This window comes from Lepidochelys kempii, chromosome 15, assembly GCF_965140265.1.
Source record: "Lepidochelys kempii isolate rLepKem1 chromosome 15, rLepKem1.hap2, whole genome shotgun sequence".
NCBI classification, from domain to species: Eukaryota; Metazoa; Chordata; order Testudines; family Cheloniidae; genus Lepidochelys; species Lepidochelys kempii.
This window is the reverse complement of record NC_133270.1, coordinates 8007303-8021853: the sequence shown is the minus strand read 5'-3', so window position 1 is coordinate 8021853 and position 14551 is coordinate 8007303. Positions and strand designations below refer to the sequence as shown.

The 14551-nt window shown below is 41.9% G+C and overlaps 1 protein-coding gene across 4 annotated transcripts in view; it reads left to right on the top strand.

The window, feature by feature from the left end:
- The window catches only part of MED13L (mediator complex subunit 13L), a 442112-nt gene that overhangs the window by 402290 nt on the left and 25271 nt on the right, over positions 1–14551 (top strand). For all 4 annotated transcript variants that reach the window (XM_073312881.1, XM_073312880.1, XM_073312882.1 and 1 more), the window contains exons 23-27: positions 4357–4545; positions 8088–8311; positions 8744–8886; positions 12668–12826; positions 14206–14382. In XM_073312881.1, the coding sequence (XP_073168982.1) occupies positions 4357–4545; positions 8088–8311; positions 8744–8886; positions 12668–12826; positions 14206–14382 (892 nt within the window). The remainder of the gene's footprint in view (positions 1–4356; positions 4546–8087; positions 8312–8743; positions 8887–12667; positions 12827–14205; positions 14383–14551) is intronic.

The window sequence follows — 14551 nt, the reverse complement described above, 5'->3', positions numbered from 1 at the left end:
AACATAGTGCCAAGTGCTGTTATAGACAACATTTAGATGATATTTACAATATGTGTTTTATTAAATGGACAAGTAATATGTTAAAATAATACCTTGGTTGTGACATAATGCAAGAAGGAGCCACAGTACTCTTAAATCATTTCCTTTGTGTATGTTTCAGAACATGTGTTCTTTGTTAGGTGATTTCCAAACAGTGGGTAACATTCCATAGCGCACACAGTGTGATGACATTGTCCTGGCAAAGGAGTGTTGTAGCTGTGTTTATTATGAATCTCTTTACTTAGTGTATATTCTGTGTCTTAGCCGGTAATTATATTCACTTTTAAGGTGTTTTGTTTTGTTTAATGCAAGTGAAATATGTGAAAAGATGCAAAATGTGTACTACTGTATTACTACCTGCTTGTTAAAATATATCCTCATATAATCTTGAGTAAATAGCAGTAGTTACTTACCGTGGAGTTATGCAAGGATTAAACTGATGTCACCAGGAGCAGAACTTGGCCCTTTGTGCAGCCCACTTGCACTTGCACTGTATGTCCTTGCCTCCTTCCCAGAGACGAGTGATTTTGGGTACATAGGCACCGACTCTGTTGGTGCTCCAGGGGTGGAGAACCCATGAAAAAATATTAGTGGATGCTTAGCACCCAACGGCAGCCAGCTCCTTCTTCCCTCCACTCACTCCCCCCTACGGCTCCACCAATCAACTCCTCCTCCTCCCTCCCAGCACCTCCCAGCTGTTCACCAGTGTGCAGGAGGTGCTAGGAGGGAGGGGGAGGAGCAGGCATGGGGCACACTCAGGGGAGGGGCAGAAAGAGGTGTGGGAGGGCCTTGGGGGAAGGGGTGGAGTTGTGGTGGGGCCTGGGACTGAGCGGGGTTTGAGCACCTCCGGGGAAAATTAGAAGTGGGCACCGGTGTTTGGGTACCTTGTTTCTTAGGCGCTCAACTTGACCAGGTAAAGGCCTCTGATTTTTCAGACAGAGGCACTCGTCTTTTGTCTGAAAATCAGGCCCTCCTAAGGCATATCAAGTTGGGTGACTAAAGACATCTGTCGCTTTTAATAATCTTGGCCTTTTACTGTACTCCAGAACTTCTGCCCCCTAAAGTATTTCTATCACCAAACATTATTTATTACAGTTTTGGTGTAAAATGTAATATTAGTATCCCAGCTGCATATTTTAGCTTGGCTCATTCCAAGAGATTGAACAGAAGATATTAAAAATAAAATAACCATCATCATTTCAATGGCTGAAATAGAATACGTGTAAATCCGGCACTACTTGAGATCAATAGTACACTTAGATCTCAGGTTGTGTAAAACAATTAATAGGCTTGCCAGTTCTCAATTCGTCATGTTTATTTTCTGCATACCTGTAGTTTGGTTTTTGATGTATGGCATTTTGCCAAGTTAAAAAAACGTTTATAAGCTTAGTATGATCCAGAAATATAAAGAAGAGTCCTGCTACTGAAACCGTGATAAACAGATTATGCAATTAAACACTATGGTACTTAAATTTAGTGGACAGTATACTCCACAGATAATGTCCTTTATTGTTAGTTATTGTTATTATTTATTATTATTTAGTATTTAGATTGAGGTAGCGCCTAAAGGCCACAACAGGTTAGCTGTCATTGTGCTAGGCACTGTATCAAACATAATAAATGATAGACTGTGTCCCAATGAGCTTACCACCTAAAAGACAAGATATATGTTTCCAGATTCAGCTATAGTATACTGTATTTCTCAATGGTACTTACAGAAGATGTTGAAGACAAAGCAGAGTACAGTGAACTTAATTCTCAATTAAAAAGGGATTTGCACTGAAAAGATTCTTCTTGTATCATTTGTTCTGTTTCTGAAAGAACATTTATTTTATTTATTTTCTTTCTTGTTTTTCCTGTTTTCATCCATGAGGATAGGCTCTGGCCACCAGACTTCTCATTTTTCATAGGGTAATCTTTATATTGTGGGCCTGTCTCTTCCATGGAGAAACATTTATGTTTTGGTGGAATACATCTAATTTTGCTTTATGAATGTAATTGTATTGCAACAGTTAGTCATACTATTGTGTGTAATGTGACACTGTGACACAATTCACCATCAAAGAGGTAGTGTTGGCCCACAGAACAAACCAACAAAAGTGGCATAAAAGAGGAGGTGCAGGTACAGTGGTTACTAATAAAAGTTAACCTGTTTAATAACAGTAACCATGTAGTTCCTGAGATTGCCACCGTTTTCTTCCTATATTAAGAAAAGGAGAACCACAGCTATATATATTAGAGGATTGGTCCAAAAGAAATCTGATGAGATTCAACAAGGACAAGTGCAGAGTCCTGCACTTAGGACGGAAGAATCCCATGCACCGCTACAGACTAGGGACCGAATGGCTTGGCAGCAGTTCTGCAGAAAAGGACCTAGGGGTTACAGTGGATGAGAAGCTGGATCTGAGTCAACAGTGTGCCCTTGTTGCCAAGAAGGCCAATGGCATTTTGGGATGTATACGTAGGGGCATTGTTAGCAGATCGAGGGACGTGATTGTCCCCCTCTATTCGACACTGGTGAGGCCTCATCTGGAGTACTGTGTCCAGTTTTGGGCCCCACACTACAAGAAGGATGTGGAAAAATTGGAAAGAGTCCAGCGGAGGGCAACAAAAATGATTAGGGGACTGGAGCACATGAGTTACGAGGAGAGGCTGAGGGAACTGGTGATGTTTAGTCTATGGAAGAGAAGAATGAGGGGGGATTTGGTAGCTGCTTTCAACTACCTGAAAGGGGGTTCCAAAGAGGATGGCTCTAGACTGTTCTCAGTGGTAGCAGATGACAGACCAAGGAGTAATGATCTCAAGTTGCAGTGGGGGAGATTTAGGTTGGAAATTAGGAAAATCTTTTTCACTAGGAGGGTGGTGAAACACTGGAATGCGTTACCTAGGGAGGTGGTGGAATCTCCTTCCTTAGAAGTTTTTAAGGTGAGGCTTGACAAAGCCCTGGCTGGGATGATTTAGTTGGGGATTGGTCCTGCTTTGAGCAGGGGGTTGGACTAGATGACCTCCTGAGGTCCCTTCCAACCCTGATATTCTATGATTCTATATGAGAGCTCAGCTTGAAATGCAAAGTTCAGGGTGTTTAGCCCCAAAGTTTCAGTAAGGCCATCTGAGAAATTCAGACCTGGGTTAAAAAACATGCTCAAGTTTCAGGAATGTTTGGGTATAGGGTTTTGCTCTGCATCCACCTTCAGTCTCTTATGTATGCTCCATGTCCTCTATCATAGACAAGCTGGTGATCTGACCTGACCTCCACTTACAAGATTCTGGTTTCATTGAGGTTAAACATAAAAACTGTCCCACAGTCTTAGGGTATTTCTTTTAAACTCAAACAGTTCCTCTCCATAGTGCACTCCAGTAGGATGTATATACATAACTAGGCATTTTCCCTTCCTAAACTGCAGCATGAAGCCAAAAGGTTGGAGTGGAGCCAGAGAAGGAGTTTAGCAATGTAGAGGACATAGGTGGGCAAATCATCTCTCTCTTCTTCGGTTCAGTGGTATTTACAACGAAATTGACATAGGAAGCCAGTTTTCACTTTAAGAAAAGGAGTACTTGTGGCATCTTAGAGACTAACCAATTTATTTGAGCATAAGCTTTCGTGAGCTACAGCTCACTTCATCGGATGCATACTGTGGAAAGTACAGAAGATCTTTTTATACACACAAAGCATGAAAAAATGGGTGTTTACCACTACAAAAGATTTTCTCTCCCCCCACCCCACTCTCCTGCTGGTAATAGCTTATCTAAAGTGATCACTCTCCTTACAAAGTGTATGATAATCAAGGTGGGCCATTTCCAGCACAAATCAGGGTTTAACAAGAACGTCGGGGGGGGGGTAGGAAACAACGAAATCACTTTGAGCCTCTAGTAGGTCAGTCAGCGTACCCCAAATTATTAACTGCAGTTCAGTATCTTGTACAGGGGACAAGAAGTAATTATATTTCACTGGGTTTTGGGTGGTCCTGGGCTGCTGGAAAATAGGATTTTTTTCTAGCTTGCTCTGAGATATAATCAGGTAAAATAAACTGTGGTTCAATATAGCATTGTGCATACTCAGAAATACTTACGGCACCCAACACTATGGGGCCCCAGTCCTGACTGAACCTTGTGGGCATTGTCGTCATACAAGTACAGCACTAGTATGCAAAGTGTCTGTAGTTGCTGAATGAAGAATGAATAAATAAATAAACTGAAATATAAATAAACCTGAATAAACCTGAATTTGATTGGTTTTATTTCATGTTGTTGGGGTGGGAAATAAGCCCTTTCAGTATTTCTAATCCTGGTTTTTATTGTTTATACGTAAATGTATAGATCGTGCCTTGCCAGTACATGCTGCAGACAATGAAGGATGAACAGGTTTTCTACATTCAGCACTTGAAGTCTTTGGCATTTTCCGTGTACTGCCAATGCAGGCGACCATTGCCCACACAGATCCACATTAAGTCTCTGACTGGCTTTGGGCCAGCTGCCAGCATTGAGATGACCCTCAAGAACCCTGAGGTTAGTACTCCTACTAGGACAGCAAGGAGTCTGATTCAGGAACTGATCTCATTTCTCAGGACCCAGAAAGAATGAGTATGGGAAATACTTTGAGTTGCTAGTCGCTTTCTTCTTTTCAAGGTATTGGAGATGATGATGTAGGGGAAAGGAAAGACAGGTGAATATGTGCATAGCCTAATGTGTCCATATATGAAATGGGTAGTTGTGCACATTCAGGTCTAATGTTCAGCTACCTATGGCAAAGGGTAAATGGAGAAATCCCCTCTGGATTCTGTCACTTCTCATGAAATGACTATAATGGTCTGTAGGCTGTTAAGTGATTCTGTCTTTCATCTGATCCTAACTTTGCAAAGATTCAAGCTCTGTTTTCTGCATTTCAGAAGTCTCAAGTGAAGAATAATCCTTTCTGTTTCCCAGGAATGTTCATCCTTTGGGAAATACCATGGGGCTTACCTTTATTTAGATTTAACTGAACAAATATAAAAAACACTTAGTAAGGACATCTGGAGCCCAGGATATTAATTAAAAATGCAGTTCCAAAATCATTATGAAGCCAAAATATCAGCACGTTTGCTCACATACATACACCCAACAGGAATCAAAAACAGATTACCATCCAAATCAGAATCTCTACACTTCTCAAAATTCCCAAAAGAAATCTCGTCCTCAGTCCTCCTGTCCCCCCAGAAAAACAGAATGTCTCTTCAAACCAATGGACTCTGCAACATGCCTGTAGGTCAGCGATACTGGGTTAGTTTTGACCAAGGGGAACAGTGAATTCCAAAATCTAAGGACTCTCACAGAAAACACTCTGCCAGCAGCTCCCTGTCTTACTCTAATGGAGGCCCAGCACAAGAGCCTGTACCATTGTTTAGGTGTTGTATTTTGTAATAGTGCCATGACAGTATGGCATTATTTTATAATGCAACACCTGAGCTTCTCCAGTTTATGTGCAGACAGCACAGTGGTCCATGTGGTGCAGAACAGATAAGAACAGAGGGAGGAGGGGTGGGGGAGAGGAAAGGAGGCTGAACAAGAGTGGAAAGAATCACCACGAGAGAGGAAGGGATAATAGATCTGAATGGGCAAATAGGTAGAGAGGAGAAGGGAAAGAAACGGATGAGTATTGGTAAGGAAAGGGAAAGAAAGAGAGCAGCAGTGGGATGGTGCGCCAACCTGTATAAGAACCCAAAACATTACTTTTCCTTCTTTCTCCTCAAACTGATTTATTTATTCTTTCTTTGCCACCTTTTTAATTTTTCAAAGAGACAAAAGAAGACAAAATTAACAGGACAAGAAAAGTAACATTTTCACATGTAATTGTTTGTATTTAGTATACCACAGATGGGCAGAAGACTGCACTCTCCATTGTACGTGCACTTCTCATCCATCCCCACCCAAAATGTATTCTCAGTTAACTAAAAAGTTAGACATGATAGCCTATCAGTTCCTAGATCATTTACTCTAGACCACCTATCCAGTAACCTCCTTTGCTTTATAATTCCTTTAGGGATACAACACAATGTTTGAGAAGGAGGTGGTTTAGTAAGGTGATGACTGATTACTGGGTATGCATTGTTTCAGGAGTGATTGAAAGTATTTACACAAAGAGGCAGAATTGTATTAATACTTCAGTTACAAACTGGGTGCTGAATAATACTAGGGGGCATCCTTCAAAATCTGGTAGTTTTTTTACCTGAGTTAGTGATTACTGTAGAACTGATTAGCAGCAGGCCTGCTGTTCAGCTCTGACACTGAGACCTCCAAAATAGCTCTAGAAAAAGAAAAACAATAGAAAAACAAAGGTTTGTACTTTGCAGGATTTCAGATACTTTGTATTCATATTATGATTGCCATTCCTGTCCCTTGCTACATGAGGTTATATCAGCACTGTCTACATAGAAGCCCCTATTTTAAAAGGTTTATAACTTGTGACTCTGTCACTCCATTACTCATGAGTTATCAACTCATCACTAACACATACAGATGTTTCTTAGATCAAATTGTCAGTAGCCTGTATATATTTAGCATGTTTAGCAATTAAAACACAAGGCTGAGGGTCAGAAAATCGGGGTTTAAATTTCTACCTCTGCCACTGACTTGCTACGCGGCTTTGGGCAAGTCACAGCCTCTGTGCCTTAGTTTCCTTATCTGTAAAAGGAAAATAAAAGTTCAGCATCTTTATAAATACATTTTAGTGCCCATGAATTTTTTTAAAAAATTTACTCCTGAGGGCATTCTGCATCAAAACATTAAAATTCTGCACACGATATTTTAAAATTCTGCAAATTTTATTTGTCAAATAAATATGGAGGCTCCAGCATGGTATTGGGGAGCACAGGCCATTAGCTGCACAGAGGTGGGAGATCACTGTGTAGCTCTCACCCTCCCCCCGGGACATGGACTCAGTGATGAGGTTGCATCCAACCCTGACACAGTGCAAGGACCGGCCTGCCCTCAGAAACACCCCAGGTGTGGGAGGCAGGCTCAGCAAGGCAGGATCCAAATGTGGAAGGGCTTAATGTGGGAGGATCCAGGTGTGGGGGATCTGGATGCACGGGGACTTGGGGGGTTCTGGGTGCAATGGTAACGGGACTCTGCAAGGGGGTCCAGGTGAAGGTGGTTGGGGCTCAGCGGGGGGACGGGTGTGGGGGAGTGGGGCTCAGTGGGGTGGTGATCCAGGTGCAGCTGGTTGGGGCTCGGTGGGGTGGGAATCTGGGTGTGGGTGGCTTGTTGGGGTGGTCTAAGAGCAGGGAAGTGGGGCTCATCATGGGGCATTCTGCGTGCAGAGGAGTGAGGCTTGGCAGGAGGGTCTGGGTATGAGGGGGTCTGGATGCATGGGGTTGGGCGGATGTGGGAGCAACTCCCTGTACAGAGATTCCTCCCCCTGCAGATGAGGAGAAATGGGTGCAGGAAGTGGGGGAGGGCAGTTTGCAGAGCTTCTTGCAGCCAGGGGAGAAATCTGGAGGTGTGTCTGACCCGGACCCAGATGCCATGCAGGGGAAGAGGAAGTTCCATCCTCCCCAGCCCAGCCTGGACTAGCAGCTGAGCTCAGCACAGGGTAGGAACCACCAGCCGGGTCTTCGCCAGTCCTGCCTCCAGCCCCAGAGTCATTTACCTCTCTGCCGGCAGTCCTGGGCACCCGAAACGTACTGCTGAGGAGGGTTGCATGATCGATCTTGTGGCTTCCTTTTGCTTCCCCATCAGAAAGTCATTTTTCTGCGGGGAAGCAAAGAAATATGCAGGGGACATAAATTGTGTACATGTGCAGTGGTGCAGAATTCCTCCAGGAGTAAAAAATTTCTAAGTGCATGAGACTGTCTGAATTAGGTGACATTTATTAATGGTGATGAATTCCTTTATGTTCATCTCTTTCCAGGATATATTAGTTTTGAGTGTGAATTCCTTGGCTTCTACCTGTTTGTTTCATAACTTTCATATTTCTTCATGTGTATATCACTGTTCCATGTTATGCATTTCTTATACAAGCACTGCTTTAGATAACTCTGTACTAACAATGACGATGCTGACTTTAATTACAGCGCCCCAGTCCAATTCAGCTCTACTCTCCTCCTTTCATACTGGCACCCATCAAAGACAAACAAACAGAGCTTGGGGAGACATTTGGAGAGGCCAGTCAGAAATACAATGTACTCTTTGTTGGATATTGTTTGTCTCATGATCAGCGCTGGCTCCTGGCATCCTGCACTGACCTCCATGGCGAGCTGTTGGAAACCTGCATTGTAAATATTGATTTGCCAAACAGGTAGAAACCTTCAGTTTTATGTTAAGTTTGGGTCGACATTTCTCTATGTTCACTTTATCTGGCCGTTTGCACATCCCTTTCTAGTTCCCTGTTACTGGGGTGATAACATTTCTTTGTATTGATGGTTTGTGTCATAGCTTACCAAGTATGGAGTAAGAAAGTGGTTGCTTTATAAATGCCAACTGAGTGCATCTCCAAGTACAGCTGGTACAGTGCTCAGCACAGTGGTGCTTATTTTGTGACTGGGGCCTTTGGGCACTACTGCAGTGCCTATAATGGAGGGAAAGACTCCTTTTCTACTTTTTGGTATTTGAATGTAAATGAGACACTCAGCTCTTACAGTTCTGGGGGCAGTATAAGAGTTCAGTTAGATAGGAAATAGTGAAATGGAATAGAAATCTGAAATTCTTGCTTCATTTCTCTTATCTCCAGATCAAGGAGGAGCAAAGTGTCTGCACGTAAAATTGGTCTTCAAAAGCTGTGGGAATGGTGTGTTGGGATTGTACAGATGACATCACTGCCCTGGAGAGTTGTAATTGGGCGACTTGGAAGACTGGGCCACGGGGAGTTAAAAGGTAAGGACAGCTAAGGATGCCATGTGCTGAGGAGTAGAGCTACACGTAGGGTGACCAGATGTCCCGATTTTATAGGGACAGGCCCGATTTTTGGGTCTTTTTCTTACATAGGCACCTATTACCCCCTGTCCCAATTTGTCACACTTGCTCTCTGGTCACCCTAGCTACATGCTAGTTTCGTGGTCAGATAGGATGGTTTAATATATTGATCATGATGCTGCAAACCAGACACTACAACCGGGAGTTATAATTCGACCTCTGATACTAAGTCATTATGTGGCCTGGACAAGTCATCTTATCTCTGTCTCTTTCCCTGTCTGTACAGTGAGGATAACTATATTCACTTGCTCACCTGCTGCCCACAGGTGTGTGGATTAGCTAGTTACTATTTGCACAGTACTTCGAAAATGTACATTGCTATATGGTAAATATTGTTATTGCTTTTGCGAAATACTTACACAACACGTACATGTTAGTAGCTAAGGAATAACCCCAAAAAGGAACAAGAGTTTGGTTCGGTTTGTTTTTTAAAGTGTTACAATCAGCTATATCCAGTTTTACACAGTCTCAGTTTAGTACTAAGTACTCAGGTATTCGCTGTAGCACACAAGGCAGTTGATGTAATTTAGTGCAGTTTGGTCTGATGGGCCCTATTAGTGTTGAGCAATAACAAAAGCATAAGGATAGTAACCATAGGGAGACTAGTAAGCCAAAAGTGAAGTACAGCCTGGCATTATTGAGTGGTTTAATACAGTAGCATACTATGTATAATTTTAACCCTGGAAATGTGAAGCCCTGTCCTGGTCACAGTCTAGCATAAGCTTAGGGTAACTGAGGAGCTGGCCCATATGGATCCTGTCAGGGTATAGTGTTCACAGGAAAGTAGCAGATACACGGTTAAGATCTGATTTTAAAACTTCAAATGGAAGCAACTCTACTGAATACAGTGACGATACTGAGCAATGTGTCAAAATTACATCAATTGCAAAGTAACTAAAAATGAACTGGTCACTAGGGTTTACTTAATATTAGGGTGTACCTTGTGGCCTGCAAGGAATGTCCAACAATTGGCATCCCCATTGGGGGATTGTGGACATTGACAGGGCACTATGGAGAATTTTACTTAGGCTACACTGAAAGAAAGAACAGTGTGCAGAGAACTTCATTTTCCAAAGCTGATCCAAATTCAAAAACAAGATAAAATATTGAACAGGGTTAAAAAAATCAGTAATTGAATAACCTGGTATGGTATATGTTGAGGTAAGGTTGTAGGTCACCTCATTATAAAGACTGTAGAACTGATTTACAATAACATTTAGTAGATAGTGATTTATACATTATTCTTCCTTAAAATCAGATGAATATGTGAGCTAACAGAAGTTACTTTTGGTAGCCTATGCATTCTAATCACTTGGATGAATACTTTCTTTGGCAGACCACTGAATGACTATGCTATAAAATTCCTTTTTCTGTCCCATACAGTAAAGCTGCAACCAGCCTGTGCTTGCACTGAAATAAGTTTCTACTTGCATGTCTGCAGTACTCAGTGATTACCAGAAACAGTATTACAAACAAGATTTTGAGTTTAGCAATATGGTGGCACTCTGGTGCTGCCATGTAGTTGACCTCAGTTCAGTTTCTTGAGGTGGTATGAGACGTCTCATCGTGGCTGGAGTTATGCAGTTAGTACATAGATTGGAAGAGGAGTGCCTTGCTTCACTCAGGGAATGATCCCTCCTAATTTAAAGATCAGCACGTACAGGCCCTGAAAGGAGTTCCACCTGTCTTCAGCCAGAAGGATGGTGGCTCTTATGCAGGTCTGGGTGGCTGATTCCACACTGAAAAATGGAGCAAATCTTAGGGCTGGGATTGGGATATAGGTAAGACATTTAGTGCGTTTTGTTGTTTGAATTGGAGCATGAAAGGTAATGTAGGCTGGAGGATAAAGATCTTATTTAAAACAGTGTGCATTCTCACATTAATCACCTAAGGTGTTGTAGTGACTTATTCAAAGCAATCCCAGATTCATGGGTTTGGGGCTAATTAAAATAAATCAGATAAGCAGCGTGTATCATTTTTCTATACCAGCACTCAGGCTAGCCTTAGGGAGCTGCTGCTTCAGTCAGTGTAGGAAAAGAAGCAGAAATTACACTACCTTCAATTCAGCTAGTACACACAAAGGAGGAGCTTAAATTGGCTTTAGGAAGAAGCAGTTATCTATCCCTTGGTTGGGGAATGAGGTGCCAACCACAGGGCTGTCAGTTAAAGTGGAGAGGGTGAAAGGGAACAGAGATTGAGAACTTAATTTAAAATCAGCAGATCCTTTCCCCTGGCTCTATTGTGAGTCTGTCTGCTTAGTTGGGGTTCCTGGTAGCTGTTTTCAGAAGATTGACCTCAGTGTCTTAAACTGCTTTTGTTCTATCAGAGGAGATCCTCTGCCACGGTTTTACAGTGCATCTGAGTGCTCCTTTGAAGAAATACTCACCTTCACAGCTCTTTCTTTCTTTTTAATTATAGCGCTATGGCATTTTCTGGTGTTGTGCGTGGGGATTCATGTTGACCGAGCACTCAGATTTCAAGCACTCCAGTTTGCAGCATGTTAGTCAGATGAAAACAATTGTATTTCTACTTCTTCTGTAGAAAAAGAAACAGTTCAACTGAGAGATGATCTCATGTAAAGAATGCTCACACTGGAGTGACATTAAAGTAATAGGATGAGGCAGGCAGTGCATTTCTGAGGGATTATTGCATGCTCTGGGTGCATTGTTAAGTAAGGGGCTAAAGGCGAAGTCCAATTTCAGTAATCCCTCAGTTATGTACTGCCTAGAGTGTCTTATTGCTAAAAATTAAGAGGAAAAATAGTGTCTGTTTGTTTGAATGATTCACATTAGAAGGCAGTTCAGAACGTGTCATTTGGATCCAGAGCTCTGATCCCATTTGTAATTATAAATCAGGTTCCTTTTAGAAGGACATTTCTTCTGAACATTACCATCTTTCACAACATTCAAATGTTAGGGCAAACCACATTGCGTGTCAGTAACAGAATGTGTGTGGCGAAGGACCTGTGAAATAGGAGGAAAGTCTCATGCTTACTGAGCAGCTGATCTTCAGCGCTACATAAGGGTAATAGCTGAGATTTAGATTACAATTAAGGGAAGAGGATTTTTGAATCCCACACTAACAGTTAAGGAATACCATGATCTGTTACTGCCACCACCACTCAGATACAGTGGATCTTCTTAAGATAACGTATTTGACTTGAATGGTTGTGTAAGAAATGATTAACAGAACCAATGCAAAACTAATATTGCCAGAACTGTTACTGGAAGACATTCTGAGTGAAGCAACACCTCCTGAACCAGAAAACAGTATTTGCCGTCTAACAAACAGAACGTACTTTACAGTAACTGTTTCATTCCTTGTTCGTATCTCCTGGGCTGCTTTTCATTACCAATAGAAGGAAAGCTATTCCAGTGGTTAAAGCAGAAGAAACAGTAGAACGTGGCTTTATCCCAACTTTAACACGGAATCGTTTTAAGTGACTTGCTCAAGTTCACAGTCTCTCTGTGCCTATCTCCACCTGTAAGATAGGGATTGTACTTCTCTATCTCAAAGGGATGTTTTGAGGCTTAATTTATTAATGTTTGAGATGCCATAGAAGCACAAAGTGTTGTTAATATTTATTTTCAGCCAACACCACCATATTACAGAAGGTAGAAATAACATTACTGAGATATTTCCAGAGTTTTGTTACATTCTCTTGAAACTAACTGCATTTCAGACTGGAGTATCCTCCTTGGGGAATGTTCCCTGCAGACAATCAGCAAACAGCTGAAGGAAGTGTGCCGCATGTGTGGGATCTCAACAGCAGACTCTCCTTCTATCCTCAGTGCCTGCTTGGTTGCCATGGAGCCCCAGGGGTCCTTTGTAGTGATGCCAGGTAACTACAGAAATGCATGTTACTAAAACTTTTCCTTGGCCTAAAGTCCACATTGGACGTTCTTCAAAGTGGGTGGTTTCTGGTCACAAAAGTGAGACCTCACTAGGATAGATGAATGAAAGAAGAGCAAGAAAAGTTATAATTTGGGACAGCCCAGTGGACTATAGTAGTACTTGGAATTGCAGTGCTGGGGGAGTTTACTTCCAGGAAGGAGATTTCTTTATGCCCTGTCAAGATGATGGGGTCTCCTGGTATCTTTATTTGGAAAGTCATGCCCTGGAGGAAGACTGGTTTCATATATTCAGCTTGAATAAATATATCACTATTGTATGGGCCCTGATGCAGAGGGGTCTGCAAAAATTCTTGCTGTGGGAACTCTTCTGTGTGAAGGATCAAAAAGTGTGTTTGTGTGTGTCTTTGTGGGGAGGATGGGATGGTGGAGGGGGAGATTGGAATTGTGACTCACATTGAAAATGAGGCTAAAACCACGGCCCCCGTAATATCCGTTTGTTCTTGAAGAGGCCCTGTTATGTACAGAAATCCACAAGGGAGAACCAAATTAAAGTTATGTTCATGAGGCTCCTCAGTAGGAAGTGGAAGTTAGTGTGACAACAAGAGATGCTGTTGAGTATATCATGGAACAATTTTCTGGCTTTAAGATTACCTGGATTGTCTAATTTTAAAAATATGTTTCCTTCTCCACCTCCTCTGTTTCTCATTTGTTGTATTTGTTTGAATTGTAGGTATTTGTTGTTTCTTTTTGTTGGCTTTTTTGTGCTTGAATTTATACTCCCGCTTCATCTCAGGGAGTGCTACATTTTATGTAGCTTTTTGTGAATTTGGGGAATTATTTTTTTTCATTTACAATCACTGTTCAGTTCTTAGGTTAGGTCAGACTTTGATTAGCATTATGGATTGTAAATAAGGCTTCCAGTTTTCAACGAACGAAAATTCACAGGTATTTTTGGCTATAAATGTCTTGCTTTAAAATCTGGTGGGTTTTTTTTTTTTTTTTTTGGTTGTTGGGGTTTTTTAGACAGATTTTTAAACCTTTCCCTTCTCTTCTGTCAGTTTTATGCTACTTTTAAGTGTGGGATGGACTAAGGAGCAGCATGAGATGACAGAAGGAAAGATAGAGAGAACTGCAGTATGAGATCAGGTGGCTAGAGGTTCCGTTTATACGTATAGTGTTGTTACCTTAAAGTCATCAGGCTTTACCAGTAAAAAGGCTTTTAGAGTTAAAGCAAGAAACCTCAGAAAACATTTTTATTAGCATGCCATTCCAGATTATGTGTCTAGTAATTTTATTGAACTAAACACAAACATACAACATGCAAGACTGAGGATTCATGATTCTGCCTTTGTTTCTGTCCTGCAAGATGCTGTCACTATGGGATCCGTGTTTGGCCGCAGTACTGCACTGAATCTGCAGTCATCTCAACTGAATACCCCTCAGGATGCCTCTTGTACGCACATCCTAGTATTTCCAACCTCTGCAACCATCCAGGTAGCTCCAGCAAATTATCCCAATGAGGATGGATTTAGCCCCAACAATGGTAAGTTAACTCTGGAGATAGTGTGGTGGGTAAAGTATCCCTGTCTGCACTGTGCCTTACAGATGATACTACTCTAGATCAGGCCTGTGCCAGAGAGCACCAAAACTCTGAAGGGTCTGATTCTCCCCTCGCAGATTCCAAGTAGGCTTTGTTAAGGTTCCATTTTTAT